Genomic DNA, 24,009 nt, shown 5'->3' on the forward strand with positions numbered 1-24,009 from the left:
GCAAGTTTTTCATGTTTCTATCATGGATAACAATTTCACCCATCTTGGTCATCCGCTTATTCTTCCTGCTAAAAATAGAACTGCTACTTACAACTTTGTTATTGATAAATTTCTGAATAAATTGCCTGCTTACAAAGCTAATATGCTCTCTCATGCTGCTAGGCTTGAGCTCATTAGGTCTGTGTTCTCTGATATTCCTGTGTACTACATGTCTAATATTTTGTTTACCAAAAAGTTTATAGCCAAACTCACTGCTATTATAAGGAACTTTTGGTGGACAGGAATCAGAGAGAATAATTCTAACAAGAGCCTTTGTCTTAGGTCTTGGAAGGACATTTGCAATTCCAAACAGGAAGGTGGTCTTGGCATTAGGAACTTGCAAGCAATTAATGAGGGCTTACTTCTTGCAGCTGCTTGGAGGCTTGCTAAAGACCCTTCCTCCCACCTTCATCTTGTGCTCAAATCTAAATACTTCCATGATGCCTCTATTTGGACTGCTATTTCTACTACTCCAAAATCTGCTTTCTGGTCATCCATTTTAAAAATGTTGCCTAAACTGAAAGATCACTCTTTTTACCAACTCACGCAAGGAAATATATCTCTTTGGAGTACCCCTTGGTGTTCCCTTTGGGCTTCTGTTCATGACAATCTTATTATTCAGCCTTCAGGATACATATATCCTTCTCTTGTTAAGGACCTTTGGATACCGGGTCAGAAAGTCTGGAACAATGACCTCATTAACTCTCTCTTTCAACAGCCTCTAGCCTCTGTTATCATTCAAACTGACATTATTCACCAAGATTGCCCGGATATATTATGTTGGGATCTAACTCCTAATGGTACTTGTTCTTCCAAGTCCACTTATAAATTGTGTTTGCAGGATATTCATGCCAATCCAAGAAATACTCCTTCCCAAGTTTCTTTGCAGATGAAAAATCTTCTCAAGTTGATTTGGAAGCAAAAGTTGATGATCCCCACAGTTCAAACTTTCGCTTGAAGACTCCTTAGGAAAGCGCTTCCCACATGTTTGAGGGTTGGGCGCTTTTCCGCACATATTTCTCAATATTGTTGCAGATGTGGTCAGCAAGAGGATGAGGTTCACATGTTTTTTCTTTGTGACTTCGCTAGAGCTGCTTGGTTTTCTCATCCTTGGTTCATCAGAACAGATGCTTTAGTTCAAACATATACCAATATCCATAGTATTATTCTTGCTTTACTTAATACGAACCATCCGCATGCTTCTGTTGTCAACATTCTAAATTTTATGTGGTGTCTTTGGAAAGCGAGGAATGATTATCTTTTTAATAAAAAGAAAGCTACCCCTCACCAAGTTAATATTGCTGCTACTTCTCTATCTAATGATTTCTGTGATCTGCTTAACAGTTCTTCACACCATCAGCCTCAAAACTTCAGTTGTATCTTAACCCATACTAATCAACTTCCCTTGCAGGGACAAACGCTTAGATCAGATCTTCTTATCACGGGACCGAAAGTATATACTGATGCATCTTTTAAGTGCAAAAAAATTCCAGGTTTATTGCAGGGAACAGCAGCCACTGGAGTTGGTATCTACATTTCTTTGCCGCACGATCAGAAGGAAGTCAGCGTGCAGATTCAAGCTTCCACATCAATTACAAGTACTCCTCTGCAGGCTGAAGCGTTAGCTCTTCTCTTGGCTGCAAAAGTAGCTAAATGTCTCAACATCAGCCAGCCGACCTTCCTCACAGACTGTCTCTCTTTGGCTTCATTTGCGGCTAGTAGAAAGATTACTGAAACTGCTACCCCTTGGACTATCAGGAAAGTTTTAGCTGATTTCTTCTGCTACTCTTCAGACCTTCAACCTAGAGTGTTCCATATTTCCAGGGAAATTAATGGAATTGCTCACAACGTCGCTCATCAGGTTCTTACATCAAATGTAGAACCTGACATATGTTGTTTTGCTTCGGCTCACAGGAACATGGCTTGCCCTGTAGTTTCTCTCCTCTCTAATTTCGAGTTTAAGGGCTTTGTAATTCATGCTGTACATTGCTATTGAGCTGAGCTGAATGGAAAGTTTGGCGCTTCGTGCGCCTTTTGTTGTTCAAAAAGATAGCACATTGGCTACAATAATGGATATGGACCATCGTGTCTTGATAGCATGACCCGAAAAGACAAGGAACACCTAATTCCATCACTAATCTAGTGCTCCTTCCAACACAAACTTGTTCTCATCTACTTATATCCCTCCTGTAGCTGCAGCTACATGTATACTGTCCATCAGAAAGCTCAAATATGACTGAGATTCATGCAACTAACAAAAAGATGCCAATATCTGAATATTAACAGAGAAAACTAATCCCATCACTGAGTAACTAGTGCTCCGTCCAACCAAATGTTTTTCTCGTCTATATCCCTCTTGTAGCTGCTGCTGCTGCTACATGTATAACCTCCATTCATATTGTAACTAACACCCGTTCACTAGTGCTACCTTCCTTTTTCTTTTTTTGGATGCACTAACACCTTCCCAGTGTCCATCAAAGTCGAACACTTCTGTATTTTTCACATTTCCATGCACAATTAATTAATTAATTCGGCACTCCGACACAAGATGCTCCGAAGGGAGGCTTCTTGCACGCATGTACTATGATCAACGGTTTTGCTATTTCTTAGACAACCGAGAGATAACAGTTTCTAGATTGACCACAACCACCAACCGAACTAATTGATATCCGTAAGAGATAGAAAGAACTCTTCATCAAACGACCATGAATGTAAGTATTTCTGAATTAACACACACACAACAGAACCACAGCAATAATCAGGTGCACAAAACATACTGAGCAGATTGATTTTATTCATGGTGCAAAGCATCAGCAACAGAATGGTGGTAGAGCAACACCACCAGCCAACAGGACTACTTTTCTTATCAGCCACATTCTTGCTTGCCCATGCTTACTACAGTAGCAGTCCCCTGCTACATGACTCGCTAGACTCAAACAAAATACTGTTTTCATCTGCATCTTCCAGATGCAGCTACATGTAATATCCAGTGATATCGAGATCAGAAACCTCGTATACATCATCCTTGCTTCACCAAAATTAACCATGCGAGTAAATGAAAGTGTACAATGACAGTGTACTTAACGCATCTCTTGCCATCATATCACCACCCCTCGTATCTCCGCCATACATATTTTGCTTTCTACAAAAATTTGTCTGGCAAAGCAAATTCCCCTTCCTTTGCCGGCTGCCATGTTTTTCTACTAACTTACCTGCCCTGCATATCTAGCTAGATGGATAGATAGATAAATGTTACAAGTAATAAAAATGGTTACTGGGATGTCGTGCTATCTTTTGGCACAAACCACAGCAAGGCAGTGCCATATGTAGTATATCATCTTCGTTCGCCTGTCCCTCAGCTGGCGAAACCCCGCAGGAAACCGAACCGGCTCGAACTCGAAACAGGTCTCTTGAGTGTTGCTGCTGTGCTTGAAGTGTCCTTTGGCGCCTCGGGGGTCGGCACTCCTTCCTTCATCGAAGTTGCCCGGTTGATCACAGCCTAGAGAGTAAACAGCAAGAGCTTCAGTTGCATTCGGTTTGGATTTAACCAAGGTACTCTATGTTGTAATTACTAAAAACAGCTGGTAGAATCGTACAAACATATTCTATCTACAAATAGATAGTCCAACCTACCATGTTAAAAAGATGGCGGCGCCGGGGTCAAAGTTCCACAACATATAATACATCCACAAAGTACATTTTTCTTAAGGTTATTCTTTTCTACAGCCCGTACAAGCTGTCACTCAAGGAGTGATATGTTTTTTATTAAAAAAATCACCACATTCTGATTAACATGGAAGAGCAAACTAGAGTTAGCAGACCAAAATTAGGTTCAGAATGTAATGCTATAGATATCCAATATTCACGGCTAGTACTTTCAGGCAGAATGTCACATCACTGTGTACAACAATCATTAGGCAGATCGCACCATCTTCTTCAAGTGGAAAGTGTCAACAGACCATAAGAAGCCCTAATGAACAAAATGCAAAGAAATGCTCTTACCCTTTTAGGTATTGCTGTAGTTCCAGCTAGCATACTCAGTCCTGATGCTGATATGGCTGTAGACGAACGCAGAACCTATACAACATTAAAATATTAGATGCAATAGACCAGGCCAAAATGTGTTGTAAAAAGATATTTAATTGAAACTGACCTTAGGTGGATCTGCTCTAGGTGATTGAGCTACAGGAGACACGGGTTCTGAACCTGACGGCAACGAAGCAGTCTGTAGTAAGAAAGAGAAAAGGGTCAGCCTGTGAAGATCAAAACTATACTGAAACTGGAAAAAGGGTGAATGAAGTTACCCTAGTAATTCCTTCTGAAGACTCGATTGCAGGGAGAGGAGTTGATGCTGTGACCTGAAAAATGATTTTGCTTACAAGATTAGTATTCACAAAGAACACGACATTCGAACCAACAGGCCTCATGCCATAGACGCATCATGAAAATTGGCACAATAAAATAAGTACACTATAGGGAATAAGGTATGAGATATATTCTCGGGACTTACCTTAAGAGTATCGGCTTTCGGACTCCGATCCAATCTTTTAGTGAACTCACATAACTCATGTATTCCTCGTGTTGTGTGATCCTGAGATATTTCAGTCAAAAGGTTAGCGGCACATAACCTCTACAGAAAAACAAACTGTGGGCTAGGAATTTCTACTTACTTGAGTATATGCAAGGCGTCCAAGCTTTGTCTCCTGCAAAAGGGCAAGAGATTTAGTTTGCACTTACTACTAGAAGTCCTACTCTAAGGGGAAGAGATTATATTAAAGTATTGAACACAGAGATACAAGCATGTACAGTGCACGCCTGAAAGGTACTACTCCACTACTTACCAGAGTGCGGACAACATGGTGAACTGATTGTATTTCCTCCTGAAAGGCACTTAGATCTCCATGTATTACTGTAACCTGTGAAATACGTATTATTTTTGCATCAGCATCTTTTAAAATACACTAAAGCTTGGAAACAACAAATATGCGGGCAAGTTTCTCAAACCTCTTTCCCTGTGGCTTCAATAATTTCGTGGCATTCATCTAGACTACAATCGACTCGGTCGATCCTTCCAGCCAAATGCTTTTTTGAAGCCTGATATCAGCAGAATGAAAATAAATATAGTTTTCGTTAAAACAAATGAGAGTCAGCGCGAATAAAGCTAACATATAACACAATGTTAGAAATATGTGAGACCTATCCAAACATCATTTCTGTTTGTGTGCCTTTTCCTCTTCTGAATGCATACAAGCACAAAGTAGAATTATGCAAATTTTGTAGGTGCAGACACGTAAACCGGAAATGTACGTCTACATCATGTGGCATAAGAAAAACAGATAAACAACAATGCAAGAAAAATGTTTTGCCATTTAATAAAAATATTGGATGTACAATGTGTTTAGCTGTTTTAACTGAGCAATTTCTGACATGCTATATTTCAAAGTTTAATGTACTAGTTCTAATAGAAATTGGCATAGTTTAAGACATAAGCTTCATCAATATGTCACCGACTGGGATGATTAATTACTTAGATGAATCTTATAATGCAACTTTACTATAATACATTTTGTAGTGACAGCACTATGGCATCCTTGCACCTGTCATCTGGAAATGTCACGCGGTTTAATAACAATATTCCAGTGAATCTAGGACAAAGAAACTTACATGAACACTTTCCGAAACCTGATCCAATTGTTTGCCAACTACGTTGCAGGCATCAGCCAAGCCACGCTTGGTGACAAACATCATATCAGAAATTTTCCATCCCTGTAAATTAGCGGGTTAGCTTCAAGAGAAGTGCCAATGGTGAACTTCAAACATCAGAGTGGGAACAGGATGAGCTCAGGTTGCAATCTCGGACCACTACACTAAGAATCTAAAATGACAAGAAAGAAAAGTAGCCACCTGTAGGACAGTGTAACATAACTTTATTTTCTAATTTGTTAACACATATTATCCTTGCACCAAGTTGACAGGGAGATAGATGTTTACCTTCCATCTTATGTATAAATAGCCAATGGCTCCAACAGCAATAAAAGTTAAACCATAAGCACCAGCGCCTGCAAGAGAATGATTTTACTTCAGCCGATATAAAGAAAAACATATGATACCAATTCAATTCGGTTCCTAGCAAGTTAAATTGAAGTGACAAACAGCACATAATGAGCATATTCTCTGATAACTTGGTTCACATAGGTTGATGCAACAGGGCACATCGCATAAAAGGCGAAGAAGACATGGTTACTTGAGCTACGGACACACATGATTTGGGTATGGAAGAGAGGAAGCAGGCAGCAAACCTGGTCCGCCATTGACGTTGATAATCTGCGGGCATTGAGCCTCACGGGACAATGCTTGGAGCTGATCCCTGAGATAGTTGACCTGAAACGCGAGGTCGATCGACTGGCCGGGTTAGCGTCTGTGCTGCATACAGCAAGCAAGCATATTTGGGGATATTATGATAAAGAGGCGGATGAAGAAGAAGACCTGAGACAACAAGAGGTCGTTCTGCGGCGAGGCGTTGGACGAGCCTTCCTTCTTGTCCTGCTTCATGAACTGGATGGCACAAAGAGGGGAGGGGGTGAGATGGTGAAGGTGAATATAACATAACAGAACAGAACGGGGGATCCTCATCGAATCGACACAGGCAGCGGCCATGGATGGATGGATGGATACGATTACGGCACCTTGAAGGAGAAGGAGAGCACGTCCCTGAGGTCCGGAAGCTTGCTGCCGTCGCCGCCGGTGACCATGGTTCCGATGATCCCTGCAGGCATACATACAAACAGACACCACTCCGTCAGCTGCCTGCCTAGCTTAGCAACACGGGGAGCGCGCGCGCGAGCGAGCGAGCGGGCGTAATCGGCACGGGGCAATCAGCTCGCGGCGCGTCACTGGGATGGAGGGGGATTCGCGTGGGGGAGGCTAAATCGATGCGGCTCGGCACGCGGGACGGGGAAGGGGGAACAATCGATGCGGGGGGGGGGGGGGGGGGGGGGGGGGGGAGGCGGGGTGACCTGAGCCGATGACGATGGCGATCTTGCCGAGCACCATGGCGGCGGGATCGAGGCGCCGGCCGGGTGGCTGGCGGGTGGGAGGGCCACGGCGACGACGAGGACCAGGAAGAAGCTAGGGTTATTCGGGTCGCTCCACTGCGCCTTCCGCCCTCCCTCTCTCTCTCTCTCTCTCTCTCTCTCTTGTTTTATTTTTTATTTTTTGTTTTGGGTTTTGTTTTTGTCTTTCTTTCTTTCTTTCGCAAGGGGAGAAGAGGGGTGGACATGCTGCGAGGGCAGACGACGCGCTCGCGCGGGCCGGGGCAGGGCCGGGCCGGGCCTGGGGGAGAAAAGGATGGGCCACTACATATTGGATCGAATGGACGGATGGGCCCAGATAAAATAAAATTCGTGCCCTCAAAAAAATCGTTGACCGATTATTACACTTTTGCCAGCACTAGCAAGCATGCACGTACAATGCACGTCTCTGTAGTGGTATGTCGGGGCGATGACCCCAGAGACGGTACCGGCTGAGTGCGCAAGGCGTGTTGGAGCAGTGGACGTTTTGGAGGCGACCCCGAGAGCTTTGCAACTTCGACGACATGGACCTCGGGTCATGTGGGTTACAGCTATGGCATGCATGTGGAATGCTTGTGTCTTCTCCGCATGAGAGTGCCTCATGACTTTCTTTCCGGTAGTGATGGAAGAGCCGCTTGTTCGGCGGAGCGAGTCCCCTGGCTAGTGTGTGTTTGTGTGGTTTACAAATTCATGACATCCTTCTGTCAATTTTCAATGAATCATGTTCATAACTTTAATCCAAATAGTAAATGTCATAAACGAGTTACATGTAGTTCAGCAGAGTCCACTGCCTCCTTCCCCCTCCCCCGCCTCTTATCTTGAAATGCTCAATTCAAAAAAGTAGTCTTTGGCCACCTCAAGAATTGAGGTATTTACTCTTTGCTTCCCAAGCAATCCCCATCTAACCCCACCATCTTTGGGTTTCTCATGAATATAATATTTTTGATTTAGTAAAAAAGGCACTCAGGTCTTGCATCCACATATTGGGTTCTTTGTTATGCTGCGGGAAGAAATCCTCTCTTGTTGGCCCTTCAAACTGAAAATGCGTGGCAATGTTATCAACTTATACTTGAAGATGGCGCGCAACCTAGACACATACCGCAAGAATAATTTTGTCCAATAAAGTGTTATATAATAATCCACTCATGGGCAGTAGAAGATATAAGTTTAAGGGGCCATGCACAAAAGACTAACATTAAGGGTGAATCACAAATGTATGATAGAAAGTGGTACTAAAGCTTAGGTGAAGAAAATTTCCCAAGAGAAAATATGTACCGACTGTCGAAAGAGCGTGACCGGCAGCGGACTTTGGAGGAAACATTTTACCACTAAATAAGCTGCTCCATTTGACATGCTTAATTAGTTGTATTGAAATTTTGACAACAGCAGGTTTACTTATTTTACCAGTGACTTGTAAACCATGGCTATTTTTTTTCAATCTTATGCCACAATATAAAACTGGAGACTTTGTCAAAAAAAAACTTTGTCAAAAAAATATAAAACTGGAGAGAAATTCAATAGGTTTATTTCACACGATATCCTGAATTGATCAAAACTACTACCCCAACACCCACTCTGTGAAACTGCTCAATTTGAGTGAAATCCAGACAGAAAGCAATGGTCCGCAATCGCAAATTCAGAAAAACAATAGCAGGCTGCAAGGTGGATACCAGCATTTTCACGTGAAAGCATTTACACTGGCAGTACAGTTGATGTCCTAGGGGCTGCTACATTTCCCTCTTGCTTTCCCATTTTCAGAGATGTTGGAATAGTTAGCAACTGACAACAGATGTCGATCAAGCTTCAGGAACTTTAGCGGCTGTAAATTCAGAAAAAACATAAAAACACATTGAGTTCCATAATTGCTTTCCTCAATACAACAATCCGTAGATGCTCGGGGTGCGTATGCACCAGGTGAACAGTAAAATCAGAAAGAAAAAAAGAGAAACTAAATTTAAAAAACTGATATCGTTTGCGATAAATATTTTTTTAGCATCAGTACAGACACAAGCGCTCATATACACGCGCATACACTCATCCCTATGAACGTACACACGCATACCCTACCTCTATGAGCACCTCCGAGAGACTGAGCCGACATATCATTTTGAGATTTACGAAGTCATCATAGGCGACTCGTCGTCGACGGGAACTTCTCCTTCCACTGAAAGCGCATCGCCGGAAATCCTGAAATAAATTCAGGAATAATACGAGCACCAGGATTTGAATCCTGATGGGTTGGGGATACCACTGTCCACCTAACCATCTCAACCACAGGTTGGTTCGCCGGGATATGAAAAAAATATCTGTCGAGGTCAGGGCAAAAAAAATCCAAAAGGGTGTTTTTTTTAGGCATTCGGGAAACATCAAAAAACAATTGGCCGGACCTCCATGAATGTTTTCTCATCACTAATATTTGCACGTGGTGAAACATTCAACAATGTTTCTCACAAAAAAAAATTATTAGGCTTCTCTTTTTTAAAAATGTACTCTTCACACGGGTGAATATGCACCGGAAAGCAGAACATCACTTCCCCTTCTTTGCTTCTTTTTTATAAAAACAAACCTACACATATACAGTGCTGCTACTCTGATCTGATTTATTCGCTTTTAATCCATGAAATAAAATCCTAGCAAGTGTTACTGTCGAAAGAAACTCCTACCTAGATTATATACTAGATCTGAAACACGCCTTGGCGCGAGGGTGCCGCTCATAACGATGTGTCCAACCAGGTAATGCTCAATTTAGTAGGAAGTCAGATTTAACGTACATATTCAAACAGGATATGACATAACAAACTAAAGGAAGAAGAAACATTCACACATAATAGGAGCACAACATCATCCAGTTCAACACCGTAATGAGAAATAAGGCAGCATTCAGTTTAGTGCGTCGGTGAGACAACTATGTAACCACTTGACATTAAGTTTGGTAGGAAAAACATGAACATGAGAGGGTATTTACGGTAACCACTTGACCACAAGGTTCTTGAGACCACACGGTTGCCTTCTCGATCAACTTCACAGGGCACATTATCCCTCAAAAAAAAAAGACTTCACAGGGCACATTATCCCTCAAAAAAAACTTCACAGGGCACATTAACCTGATGCAGGCAATCCGTTAGATACATTTCATAGAACGATTTGTGTGTAGACATTGCATATGCGATTTTGTACCTTAGCCTTTCAAAGCTTATGGACGGTGAGCAATGGTTTCCCATTTTCAATTTTGAAGGCAAAGACACATATCTAATACTCTCTAGTCCCTGCCTCTTTGACAAAGTCTGACCAATTGTTGTTATTGTTTGTCTCTTGTCCGTACCCATCATCATCCAGACCTGTCTCATAACATCTCCAGTGCTGAGACTAACCATCACGTCCTCGACCGGTCATTGAGATGGTGCTTTAGATGCATTTTTTGTGAAGCGACAGAAGTACTGCGAAAAGAAACATGATCGGTCATAGCTGGGTACTACAATACTCTACTTTAAGTAGTAGGGTATTTAAGGTCCATACTATCCTCAGTCCAGGAGTGACAAAGGTCTTGTTCATCTTGCAAACATAATATTTGATGACAGGGACAGTTGAACCAATGTAAAGCTCAAGTCATTTGATCTCGCACACGGAAATGTCTAATTCACCTGCATAGACACATTCCTGTTAGACTACTGTAATAAGTATCCTTTGTTGAAGAAGTATACTACATTGGATAAGCATGTAGGAGTAGTTTGCATCACAATAACCTTTTGGTAAAATCATTGTAAATGCAGCAAAAAGAAAAATCATAGTAAATGTGGACCAAGAGGTGGCAAATAATTATAAATTATACAGGTACAAAAATTGTAAGTTAAATGATGCAGCTTGTGGTAGGACCTTTGACCTAGCATGTTGGGAAATATGCCAGTGAAATATGCAGCATAGCTTTAATGTGAAGCAGCTATTTGAATGAACCCAAGCAAAATATTCCATGTCATTCTTTACGGAATTTAGATGAAAATAGCGTATCAGCAAGCATGTGCTCCTAAAAAGAAGCCATGTCTAGCGGCTCCTAAAAAGATTCCATAGACATAAAAAAATTGTACAGGAGGGGCAATTTATGCACACTACAAAGAAAATTTTGCATAAAAATTTGACCTTGCAAATACTTGCAATTAGACCTTCTAATAAATAAGGTATGCAACGAATAGGAATAAAAAGGGATATCAAAAACATGCATCCAGAATAAAAAGAGAAGATAACCAATAGCACAACCTGTACTTTGGATGTATCCTCGGATGATAAAACTGTTCCCAATACAGTGCTGAAAAATGGAAAGGATGGTCTTATTAGCTGACAGGAACACAAACCAGAATTTAGTAAACCAACATTACATTACTTGATCCCAAGAACACATAGGAAGTAAGTTGTTTGGAGGTACCAATTGGATGAGTTCATCGTCATTGATAGAGCGGTTCACCTTCTCATAAAGCCTGGACAATGCTTCCATCTCATTCCTTGAGACTTGATTTAATTTCAGAAAAAGAAATCTGAATCAAACAACCCAAACAGTGGTAAGAATAAACTGGGAGGAGGAGCTCACATGAAGAGGTGCAAGCTGAGAGAGGATATCCAAGCTGATGGGAGGCGCAGGCCTTCGGTTACCTTCACAGGAGTAGGGTAGCAGACTCGTGTCATCAGTGGCCGATCTCAACCTGTACAAATTATCAACCAGCCACCGTTTAAGATTCAACCTCGTGCCAAAAAATGCTTGGATAATAGTCTGGCGGTCAGGAAATCTTGAACGGAAATTGCTTTGATATTAGTCCAACTACAAGGGTGGCAAAATACATTTGGTTTAATCAAAGTCTTTCTAATATAAAACATGTTCACTTCAATTATTTTGGGAGCTCCATCTAGCTATAGGAAAAGTTGCAAGAACCTTATGGCAAACAGTACATGCATCTCATGATCACTCATCAGAGTGAACAGTTTAATGGCACTTATAATCCCCATGACTCATAATATCAGAAGATAACCGATACAAAATGAGATGTAAGAATGGCATCATTATGAATTCAATTTCAGATGAGAAACAATGAAAAAGAACTCACAGGAAAATATTTCTGATAAGTAATAAGGAGCATGTACATTTGCCTTTTGCCTCATTGTCTCTCCCTATCCTGACAGAACTCTCAAGATCTGCTACACACCGATAAACCCATATTTAATCACATAAGGTATAGAAACATAAACAGATGGATATTGGACTTATTCAGCATGCCGACCAAACCTTAATAAACACTACATTAACACATGTCATGTTGTAGCAGAGGCATTATAGTAGACACGCAAGCACGACACCAACTGCGACTAATGCATCATTTAAACAGTAACCTGTCGGACCACCACAACAGGAGAGAAGATCAGAAACTACCTGAATCCATGGTCGACAATGACACTGCTCCTCCACTTCAGTGTGCTCCAACCACTGGCCACACACACTGCTGACCAAACCCCGCAACCTGGTCAATCTGGCAATGTTGGGGATATCGCTTGTCGGGAACTTATCGGTCGACCCATGATAAGGGGTAAATCGGCCAGTTTATCGGCATATCGACCGATTTATCGCCATATCGGCAGATTTATCGGCCGATTTATCTTATCAGTCTGACAGCGGTAAGCGATAAATCGGCCGATTTATCGGCATATCGGAAGATATCTTGAACAGTGATCTGGCAGGATTGGCCATGCCCAAGGAGGTCGTGGACGCTGCAATTAGCTCTGCTCTGACGCCCCACCTTCTCCAACTCCACCCTCATAAGAATTGAATGCTACAAGAAATCAGTCAGTTCAAACTTGAGTCCCTCCAAAAATGGTTGGATGCTAGAAGATACAGTTATAGGATATCAGACCTTGAAAGGCATGCCAACCACAAGCTTCACAGTAAGAGACCTATAAAGGAGCCCAGGAGCCTGGCAAATAAAAGAGGCTTTCATCATTATAGAACACATTGAACAAGACATGAAAGCTACACATCTTTGCTGTAGTTATTTTATCAAACCAAGTAAAAAAGTAGCATTCTCTTGCTAAATGCATGAAAACTAAGAGGCTGCTGAAAGTCATCCATGTTTAGATTAGAGAATAGCTGCATTGAGATATCTTTTGGTGGGTCAAAGAAGAAAATATCAATACAAGCCACAAAAAGGGGTATTAGCACGTGCTTCTCACCAATATCAGCATAGATGTGGTTGCTCATGCCAAGAAACAACATGGATGTGGTTGCCTCAATTGAACTTAGGCACAAGCTTCTCACCAATCTCAGAATAGATGTTTGCCCTGCCAAGAAACAACAAACATCAATTACCAAGCAGAAAAGGCAGGAGAAAGTTACAAACAACATAGAGCGCGGGGTCTAGAGAAGCCATGTACCTACACATCCAAAAGGACCATGTCAGTGTCTTTGATAGGACTGTTATCAGTGGATCCACAATGCTGCCACAGACGCGAAACATACACATGGATGGTCAGGTTCTTGTTCCCCACAACAAGAGCCTGCAGATCAGTCATCGCCATCTACAACAAAAGTATCAGCACCAAAACACAACACCACCGTTAAACTCAGTAAATCTCTATGACATAAAGCAAACCACAGAATGAAGCCAATCCCAGTACAGGAGAACATTCAAAATATCACCCCATCGCATGGGACGACATATTTATTCAGCCAACACTATATGTCGCCACCCAAAATATCATCCAACTCACAAAAGCATGCCAAAACCCACCAAAATGAAGACTACCATCATACACAAACCTAAGTCATCCCGGCGGCCTGGAAGACCTCAGGGAAAACAATGTTCTTGGTCTCAGAGCCGCATTTGCCATCAGCATCTAATATAAAGATTTTCAGAGAAGCCCTCGATGTAACACGAGACACTGCCACATACAGCTGCCCGTGCGTAAAAACCGGACCCTTAAGATATATACCAACATCAGACAGGGTCTGTCCCTGGCTCTTATTAATTGTCATGGCATAGCACACACGAACAGGAAACTGGCGACGTCTAAGCACGAAAGGTGCATTTCCCTTCTTTGCTAATAATTCAATCCTGGGAATATAAACAATATCACCCACATGTGAGCCAGTCATAATGACAGCTTCGATCAGCCGATCACCTAATTCTTTTACAACTAGTCGTGTACCGTTACACAAACCATTTGCCTGGCTCAGGTTTCTAAGAAGCATAATCGGAACACCAACCTTAAGAGTCAGCCTATGGTTTGGGAAATTTATAATTTTAGTTGCGTTCAGGTACTCGACTGGATAGTAAATATCTTTGTCCCTAACAGAATCAGAAGAATCGTCAATAGAATCAGCACTCAAATAGTCTCTGCTATCAGTAGGAACCAATGCAAGAATATGATCATTAATATCCTTAGCATGGTCGTTGGTAGGGGCTAAAATGGCTCTCTCTTGCAAGTAAGCAGAGTTCAGGTAGTTATGCAAAAAATCACCATAGACAGAAGAAACAATAGCAGCAACTAGATCACCAGACGTACAAACCAAGAGGTCGTCCGGGATCTGTATCCAAGAAGCCTCGACCTCATCGCCTCGCCTTGTGACAGGCAACTTCCCTTTCCCAAGATCTAGCACCCATCTGCTAAACAAGGCAACATCCTTCTGTGCCTGGGTATCCGCACCATGCACACCCAAGCGCATGTTAATAGAAAGCGACAATTTTTGAACAGAATGCCACAACGGAGAATTCGTGATTGCCGCATCAATGATCTGAGGCCTAGTACCTCCCTCAATGACCGGTAAGATTTGTCTAAGGTCACCACCCAAGACCATCACTACTCCACCGAACGGAATATTCGCAAGATCTGGATTAGCCACAGAGAGGACATCACGCAAAGTTCTTCTACAGCCTCAAAGCATTTCCTGTGTGTCATCAGCGCCTCGTCCCAAATAACAAGTGAAGATACCATCAGCAACTTACAAAGCTTAGAGCCTCTTTTAATATCACACTATGTATTATCTTCAAGAAGAATAGGTATCTTAAAGCGAGAATGAGCAGTCCTCTCACCAGGCAACAACAGCGACGCAATACCCGACGACGCAACAGTAAGCACTATCTTCCTCTCGCCCCTAAGGAAAGCACATATTGCACTCCACAGGTATGTCTTCCCAGTACCACCGTACCCAGAGACAAAAAAAGGCCCGGTCTCCCCGCCTGCACACACTCTACAATCGTCTTATAAGCAACCAATTGGTCCTCATTTAAACTATCAAACATGACCAAGGACGGTTTAGACAGAGCACATGCATCATAAGACAGTTCCTCACGAATTAGACGATTATCATCAGACTGCTCACCTTCGCCAGAGCGAGACGGCAAGTTAAAATTTCTTATATCAGAACCACGTTTCAAGAAAATGTCGGCCAACTCATCAAGAAGCATATTTCTCAATCTTTCAGGAGGAACAACATAGTTTGGATTACCCAGGGCACGGTGCAACCCATGCTGGATATCATCGTACATGCTAGCGCAGTAACGTTCAAAGAAACCCATCTCATCCTTGATAGAACAATGCATGAGCATAGTCACAAATAGCTGTCTAAGTCTATGCCCGAACCCCCAGACAACCGCTTCATCAAACGCTATGTACCACTCGTTGTCGTCTCCTAACAAACCACGCGCAGCACAAGCCTCTTTAAAGGTGTTATAAAGACGACCATCATATGTTCGGAGATCTTCGAAAGACCTAGCCCCCTTAACAATCATCAAAAGCATGCGCAAGTAATACAACTCACCATTCAAAGGATGTACATAATACACGCGGCCAATCTTTTCACCCCCACCCCTTCGATGCCATAACCTACTTTTAGCGTCCCATGTCCAAGCAGTTGGAAAATCACAATAAGTTAATGAACGGGCTTCTTCGAACATCTCATTCGCAACAAACCATTCGGTAAGCATAGTCTTTCGCAAGAAGTCAGAATCAACAATTTTCGTGAGGTCAGCACCAGCACGATAGTAGACAGTATTCATGCCAGGCATATGAACGGTCAGCCTTTGAACCGACGGCATTTTAAAATGTATTTCAAACCCAAATATGCACCACAATGCATCGTACTCACATATATACCGACATATCAGATACTCCTGAACCTCATCTACTGTACGACAACTAGATTTAGTCAATTTTTTTAGCCTTTCTAACATGACCTTAGAGTAGTCAGCACCTTTGGTGACATACTTAAAGAGATATTTCATCACCTGTGTCTTATTACACCACTCTACATTTATATGTCCCTGAAATTTCTTGAGCATCGCCATATTATAAGGAACAACATGCCTATTGTCAAGGTAATGGCCATTTTTATAGACCCTTCGACCGTCGTCACGACGTCGATATAAGGCAACCCCATTATCATCAATGACAGTGGTATCTCTAAAATCTTTTGGGAAATATTTAGAACAAACACCATTTTTCATGCAGACACATTTATCGTTCATTTCACCACACAGACCGTGCATCATAAACTCAGAAACTAAAGCATATCCTAGAGGATCAAGCAATGCATCAGGTATTTCAGCAGATATTAATGAATTAATATTTTCAACACCAATCTCACCGTTACCCCCTCTCCGCCAGACAAGTATATGCGCGTGAGGCAGTCCCCGCTTCTGGAACTCAACGGTATACAACACTGAAAAAAGGACACAAAAGCTCAATTAGACAACCCAGCCAACAGAAGAAGTAAAATATCATTAAAAAAACAACCACACACAAAGCACAGAGGTCACAATACCAGCCGTAATGGGGCCAAAAGCCCGGCCTGACTTAATCTCGTCCAAGTACTCGGTGAGCTTCATGTGATAGACCCTAACAACAATATCCGCCCTATCAGAAGGCGTCTGACCTGGTTCCAATGCACTGGTGATCTCAGGCCACTTGGGATTGCAAGTGAAAGTGGTAAATATGTCAGGCGCACCGTGCACCCGACAAACGGCAAGGCCATCATGAAAATTTTCATGGAAGTAACGACGACCGCCTATGTGACTGGAAGGTACAATGGTCCTCTTCCCAAGAGCATCACCATCAACACACCCATCACCTACCGCATCAGTAATACCCTGCATGTGCTCCGATCTAAGCATGTCCTGATTTCTTATGATATACCACAATCTACTTTCATCGATGCACGCGCGTGCATCAACAACCGACTGAGAAGAGAGGAGACCATAACATATATATGGATTGGGCTGATCACCCTTGTAATGGCACATAAAACGATAGTAATCCTGCATGGTCATCCTATTCCGACTATTTGTGGAAGCATCACCACCCTAGAAGGGTATGAAGAGGGCGCCTCAATGGCCGGACTTCCAGGTGTAGGATTAGGATCTATAGGTCCATCGTCATCATCTTCTTCAGGAACAATCAAGTGAGGAACATCCACCTGGAACCCTCTCTCTCCATAAGGGAAAAGCAACGGGTATTGCAGAGGCATGAATGCAGTGTTTAGAGAAGATATCTGCTACAAACCGTCGGAACGACTGCAAACAACAATATCACGAGAAGATGCCTCTAACGTGAAGCCGCCACCGACAACTAAAGCAGCAAGCCCAGTGGTTGTAGGCAAACTAAATTGTGGACTATCGCCCTCAGAAGGTCCAATAATACGAATCGAGATATCCTCGATGGGTTCATCACCACGATCCTCTATCATCTTACTCGCCTCCCGAAAGGTCTGTACCAATAGGTTAAACTCATTAAGCATGTCTCTAAGACCAACCACAATACTCTCATCCACACCTCCAGTAGGCTTATCATCTGGATTTAAGGCATTCATCCTATGTCTAATCTCATTAGCTGGGTCATGTATATACAACTCAGCAAACTTAGGGGTATCATCACCGCTAGGCACCAACGAACCAATACAATGAGACACTTGACCACTGATCTTAAAAATCTTAGGTCCACGGCTGCTACCAAACGAGCGTTCAATAGTAGCACCCATCGAAGTGAAAGCGAACATACAGTTGTACTCACGTATAGTCCGGATGAATTTTTTAGCACGAGAAGTACCATCGAATCGAAGGAGCTTCCGAAGATAGGCTGGGGGATCCTTAAAGGGAGGAATATATACCTTAGCGCCTTTACACAGCGATTATAAACCATCTTACGTTATGTCCAGGATGACCTGGACTTTGAACACTCAGCAAACCAAAAGGAGGCACCACAGTATTGGCACAAGAAATCCGGAGGGCCATAGTACGACCTATCTGCATAGCAAGCTAACGGCAAAATCATCAGCCACAAACCAAGGGTATAAGGAAGACAATAATCACATAACCAAAACAACAGAGGTCTTGTTAATAAGTACCTTTAAGGGACTCGGCAAACTTGACCGAGAAACCTTGCCAATCGTTCGGCACAGGCCCTTGGACAACAATCTCTGACAAGGCATGTAAAACCAAATTAGAGAACATACGGCAAACAGCAACAACTAACAACAAACCAAAAATCTCATGCACCTTCACATCCAGGACGTCGCAATTTAATTGACACTTTCCATCGTTTCCGTCTGTTGCGGTCTACCCCGGTCACTCCGAACTCACATAAACCGAGAAACCATGCCAATCCTTCGGCAAAGGCCCATCAACGACATGTTCTTAACAGGACATGCAGAACCAAGTAAGACACCACACGGCCAACAACAACAACCAACAACAAACAAAGAACTTTCATGCACCTTCATATCGAGCGCGCCGAAACTCAACGCACATTTTCCGTTTTCTGCGATTTACCGCAGCCACGGTCGAGCTCAGAAAAGGGAACCAGCCATCACCTAACCACGTCGCAAACAACACAGTAACGAAATAATTATCATCAATCCCTAGGAGACCAAATATAAAAGAACAATGATACACACGTACTTGTACGGCTTCGAGGAGGACACCCAACAGGCTGACGTGGCACGTAACGTCTAGCAATCCTAGGGACCGCCGCACGCCTAGGAGCGGCGGTGAACCCAGGACCAGGGACAACAGTAGCGGCTGCATTCCCAGAATCAGCACCACGGCCAGGGACACGGCCACGAACACCCCTACCACTTGGCCGAGGCATGGCGCCACGCCCAGCGGTAGGCACCTGCCGAGCACCACGCCCACGCCTGGCGATAGGCTCAGCTCCAGCAGCAGGCACCCGCCGACTCACACCCCTACGCCTGTCAAGAGGCTCAGCTCCAGCGTCAGGCACCCGGCAAGCAGCGACATGATCAGAAACAGGGGCACGCCCTATATTAGAACCTCCCTGGCCAGTGGCTCGTCCACGAAGACCAGCAAAACGCCCACGTCCACGGCCATGACCAGCAGAACGCCCAACACCAGCCTCGACCGTGCCTTGAGCATGAGCCGCAACCGGACCACGGGCCATGTCAACGACCCAACAACATCATACACACACGCTGGACAAATAAGAAGCAAGAACCACGTAAGCATACATCATAGAATAGCATAACAATAGGCAGCAGAGTATAAAACACAGTACATATAATCATAGACTGCATGAGCAGCATAACCAGAAACACGATAAAACTGTCATTGAATAAAGGAACAACGAATACGACCATAATTGAATAAACGAACCATTAATGTTTCACGCGTTATTACAATCAGACACTTATTACAGTGTACATACACACGAGGATCTAAATGCAGGTCAACCAGACGAAGGGGAAGAGGACATTGGAGGGGAGTTCATACCTGCAGAGGCGGATCTCAGTTCGGCGGGGGTGGCACGAATCAGTCCGGCGAGCTGCGCGCTGCTCAGGGGCAGCGCATGATCCGGCGAGCCGCGTAGTGCTCAGGGGCGGCGAACGGCGACGGAGAACAGGGGAGGATCAATCTACCTCTCTCTATCTCCACATGTATCTACAATGGATGCTCAACAATGAGATTCTTAAAGCCAAGATGTATCACAGAACTAACAACAAGGAAATAGCCATTCTTCTCAGTTTTCCAGCAACAACATTGCTCACGATTTGATAAGCTCAATACGTGTGTCTATTGTCACCTGGCATATCATTCATATCTTGTCCGGTCACCCGACATATAATAGAGAAGAACAAGAAGGTGAGATATGAGCATAACTCAAAACAAAAAACTACAAGAGTAATCGCAGACATAGCCAAGAGTGCTTAACTGCTAATGGCATATTGTCCAATCCATAAACAAATGAATTTCTACCACATAAATCTAGAGTTAATCCAGCAAATTCTTTGAGCAGCTTCTTGGAACATATTTCTACCACATAAATCTAGAGTTACACATCTAAATAGTGTTTTCATAAAGATAAGGTGCTATTTTAAAATGAGTCAGATTGTGTACTCTTTAGATGTGTTGAGCAAGTAGGTGCTATAACGTCATACTTGTGGCAGGTGACTTATCTCTGTTATGTCATAGAGGAGCACGTAGGTACTATTTCTACCACATAAATCTAGAGATCACGTGTAAAAAAAATTGTGTACCCCAACTTAAGAATATCACAGTTCAGTTATGTGTGTCTCAAGAATCGTCGATCTCCCCAGTTTTGTCGATCTCAAGAAGAAGAAAAAAATCAAACTCATCTTGGTTGAGAAAACGCTAATCTACTGTATAATTTACTTAGTTTTTCTCTAGAAGTAACATCACCGCTCTCTTCTTTGTGATATCAGAAACACCACCAATATTTTTTTGAGTTTTCTCCTTCACATCTCTTACGACCAGAGGCAGCTGCATCGGCTCGCAAAGCCATGCTGCTCTATATCAAGGTCGCTAGATCATATAGATAGCTAGCTAGCTGGCTTGATTTTTATTTCTAAACAGGTTATGTTTGAATGATGAATTCGAATTGGTTTATTTTACGACTGGTAGATGATTCCCTCATGGTGGACATGGATCCGCCTGACACCTACATTGACAGGCATGTGAAGTCACTTGCGATGACACTTCTGGGACAAGGATTTCATCGGCTATACGCAAAGCAACCATTCTGTAAGTGGAGAGAAACTAAACTATCCAAAGTGCTTGCAACCAACGTCATTAGCGACTTTATTAAATCATTCTGGGCGGCGAAATCTGATGCTGCAATAAGCACCAATGTGGATGAAGACAATTATATCATAATTAGATGGTTCCACTTCCAGGCACACGACAGATGGTACAGCTGCAGTAAGCCAGGGTGGAGACCAGACGATTCAGTCTCAGATGCAATATACAGGTTCACATGTATGATGTCACTTCAAGGAACTAATGATTCTAATAATATTGTTCTTCCAAAGTTTTTGGTTCCTTTTGAGATGAAATAATCAATTTTTATGCCCTGTTAACTTATTGTCAGGGTGTGAGGTGCCTGCATGAACGTGTACCAGGTACACGGGATCTCTAGATTTACTTCTAGAGAAGGGAGCAAGTAGGTAGTATTTCTACCACATGAATCTAGAGGTACTATTTCTCAAACATATTTCTACCACATAAAGAACAAGTCAGACCTGTGGCGTCGAGGCTGCTGCCCTGCCTGCCCTGCTGCCCTCCTACATCACCACAGAGTACCATCGTCACGCGTGCAGTAACAGCAGCTTAGATCAGAAACCCGAGGTCAGAGGGGCCGAAACCGTGGGAAGCAAAGGCGGCGAGTAGGGGGGAGGGGCGGGGTGGGAGGGGGAGGGTGGGGGAGCTCACCGTGGTGGGGATCTCGCAAGGAGGCGGCGCCGGTGACGGTGTAGAATGACCTGGTGCTCACCGAACTCGTCGGCGTCGATACAATCAGACGGCCAACAATCTCCTCCCAGCAACGGCGAGGGGCGAGCTCGACGGGAGAGCAGCGAGGCGGCAACGATCTCGGTGATAGGAGACGAACGGGGAGAAGTGGAATAGGAGCACGGCGGCGGCAGCGGCGGCGGCGGCGATACAATCAGACGGCAACAATCTCCTCCCAGCAACGGCGAGGGGCGAGCTCGACGGGAGAGCAGCGAGGCGGCAACGATCTCGGTGATAGGAGACGAACAGGGAGAAGTGGAATAGGAGCACGGCGGCGGCGGCGGCGAAGAATCGTGCTGCGATGGGCAGTGTCGAGAGAGGGAGAGAGAGCTGGAACGGAGCGATGCGGCGGCTAGGTTTGGGACAGGAGAAACGGCAGGGATTTTTATCTCACATCGAAATTCCAATAATGCCCCGTTTTGGATACTGTTTCGATCTACAGTTTCACGGTTTCGATCCGACGGACGGGATCCTTCAGGGGCTTGATCAGACGGTCGAGAAGGCATCAAGCTCTGGATCCGACGGCCCGTAATCGCTAATCTATGAGGAGGCTGGGCCTCTCCCAGTATATATCTTACGCGATATGGATGTGCGGCAAGGTGTTGCCGCCCCGAGGCGGCGCTCCGACAACCTGCAACCAGGCTCGAATCTCATATGGCAATGCCCGACTCCGCCTAAAGTTCAAAGTAAGTGGAAAGTTGCTTCAAGTGTCCCCGACACACAATAGAATCTGTGCATGCGTGGGATGGATACTAATCTAAGGACCTGTTTGGTTCATAAGTCTTAGGATTTTTTTTTAGTCCCAACTTATAAGTTTCAAGTCCCTAAAAAGTCTCTACATGTTTGGTTCCTGGGACTTATAAGTCTCTATAAGACCATATTACAACTATAAGTCCCTATAAGTCCCTCCTTAAGAGTCTTATTTCATAAGTCTCAAATGCCCACTTTAAGTCCCTATAAGTCCTTCTTGTTTGGTTTAGATGGGACTTATAGGGACTTATTTAAGTCCCTAGACCAATAAGTTTATGAAAACAAACACTCTAACTCGCGTGATCTATGTGGTCTGAAGAGCAAGAACACCTCTTTCATGCTTTCGTTGGATGGCCTCATGCCCGCACACTTTGGCTGGCTATGTGAAGTTTGGGATCTCCCGAACACTTGAGCTTTTTCATGCTAAATGTGTGGGAATGGATTCTCCACGCCTAGCATGAATTGAATAGTGGTATATGGCAGGTGCACATGTGCATAGTGAACTTACACATGAGAAGCCCACCCCCATCAGCTGAAGGATCAAGAAGATTCCTTGCGAGCTACTCTGTCCGTTCCAAAATACTTGACGTGGTTTTATTTCAAATACTCAACTCACTCATCCCCATTCAACAACATCCCGATGGTGGCATTGCCAAGGGCAAGCATGTGGTCTCTTATTCGCAAGATACAACTCTAGAACGACACTGTATGGATGGGCGCAACAAGGTGTGACCAAAATGGTGTTCTTCGGGCAAGACGGGAGTGAAAGTGAATGCAGACGAGTTCTCCATGTGTATTGGTTTTGTGGTGCAGCCGTGCAGGTATTTCATCCAGTGACAACTTGTCATCATGTTTTTGGTGCGCCATGTAAAAAGAATATTCTCCATGATAATCAAATATGGCCTATTTATTTTCAGTAATGTTACCCAGCTGATGTTCGCTGGGAAGGGGGTGGCAAGCGAACCCTCTTTGATGGCAATTTTAGTTTTGAGAAGAGATAAAACTATGACAATTTTTAAACAAAAATTGCCTTCTGGTACAATTGTCATGTCTTCTATAGAAAATGCCACCCCTCACTAATTCACCACAACTAAAAATTGTTACTGAATCGTTCGCATGTGCCATCCCGCGGAACGTTCACCTATTAACAAGGTCCTTTGTTTTTCGGAGTGATTCACTTAGGTATGAGGACCCGCTTTGCCAGCTCTTGTGCTCGTTGTGAGCGCTCAATCCCGTTGAATATGATCCCTGAATTAATCAGGGACAGAGATGTTATCGTCTTGCTTCCTGAACTAATCATGGAAAGAGATGTTGCCGTCATGGGAATATGGTGAGACCCAAAAAGGATCATGCTCCCCCCG

The 24,009-nt window shown here is 43.5% G+C and overlaps 1 protein-coding gene, 1 long non-coding RNA gene and 2 pseudogenes across 13 annotated transcripts; 1 reads left to right on the plus strand and 3 right to left on the minus strand.

Moving 5' to 3' along the window:
• The first annotated feature begins 344 nt into the window (after nt 1-344).
• Nucleotides 345-2,844, plus strand: LOC147978446 (uncharacterized; annotated as a pseudogene).
• Nucleotides 2,845-3,114: 270 nt separating this feature from the next.
• LOC125542699 (uncharacterized) lies at nt 3,115-7,276 on the minus strand. Its single transcript, XM_048705852.2, has 14 exons — nt 7,056-7,276; nt 6,726-6,805; nt 6,526-6,594; nt 6,339-6,420; nt 6,031-6,098; nt 5,704-5,805; nt 5,044-5,133; nt 4,881-4,955; nt 4,710-4,742; nt 4,550-4,630; nt 4,344-4,397; nt 4,193-4,264; nt 4,042-4,116; nt 3,115-3,538 (listed from the first exon to the last, which is right to left on the minus strand). Exons 1-14 carry the CDS (start codon nt 7,090-7,092, stop codon nt 3,395-3,397), a joined length of 1,062 nt encoding a protein of 353 aa, XP_048561809.1. The 5' UTR covers nt 7,093-7,276; the 3' UTR covers nt 3,115-3,394.
• A 2,633-nt stretch (nt 7,277-9,909) lies between these two features.
• LOC125542723 (uncharacterized) lies at nt 9,910-22,257 on the minus strand. Of its 12 annotated transcripts, none has more exons than XR_015618121.1 (20): nt 21,821-22,257; nt 21,631-21,672; nt 19,865-20,032; nt 19,037-19,566; nt 18,853-18,948; nt 18,635-18,771; nt 18,484-18,555; nt 18,247-18,394; nt 16,906-16,979; nt 16,729-16,803; nt 13,518-13,661; nt 13,317-13,424; nt 13,001-13,060; nt 12,523-12,919; nt 12,200-12,287; nt 11,751-11,800; nt 11,527-11,635; nt 11,361-11,409; nt 10,626-10,750; nt 9,910-10,546 (listed from the first exon to the last, which is right to left on the minus strand). It is a non-coding gene; the product is annotated as an uncharacterized LOC125542723 (long non-coding RNA). The 12 variants fall into 12 exon arrangements; XR_015618118.1 differs by having other exon boundaries at nt 16,906-17,016; XR_015618116.1 differs by lacking the exon at nt 16,906-16,979.
• On the minus strand, nt 15,117-16,722 carry LOC147978447 (uncharacterized; annotated as a pseudogene).
• Nucleotides 22,258-24,009: the final 1,752 nt, after the last annotated feature.

Source organism: Triticum urartu, chromosome 3A (assembly GCF_056163025.1).
Source record: "Triticum urartu cultivar PI428250 chromosome 3A, HENAU_Tu73, whole genome shotgun sequence".
NCBI lineage: Eukaryota > Viridiplantae > Streptophyta > Magnoliopsida > Poales > Poaceae > Triticum > Triticum urartu.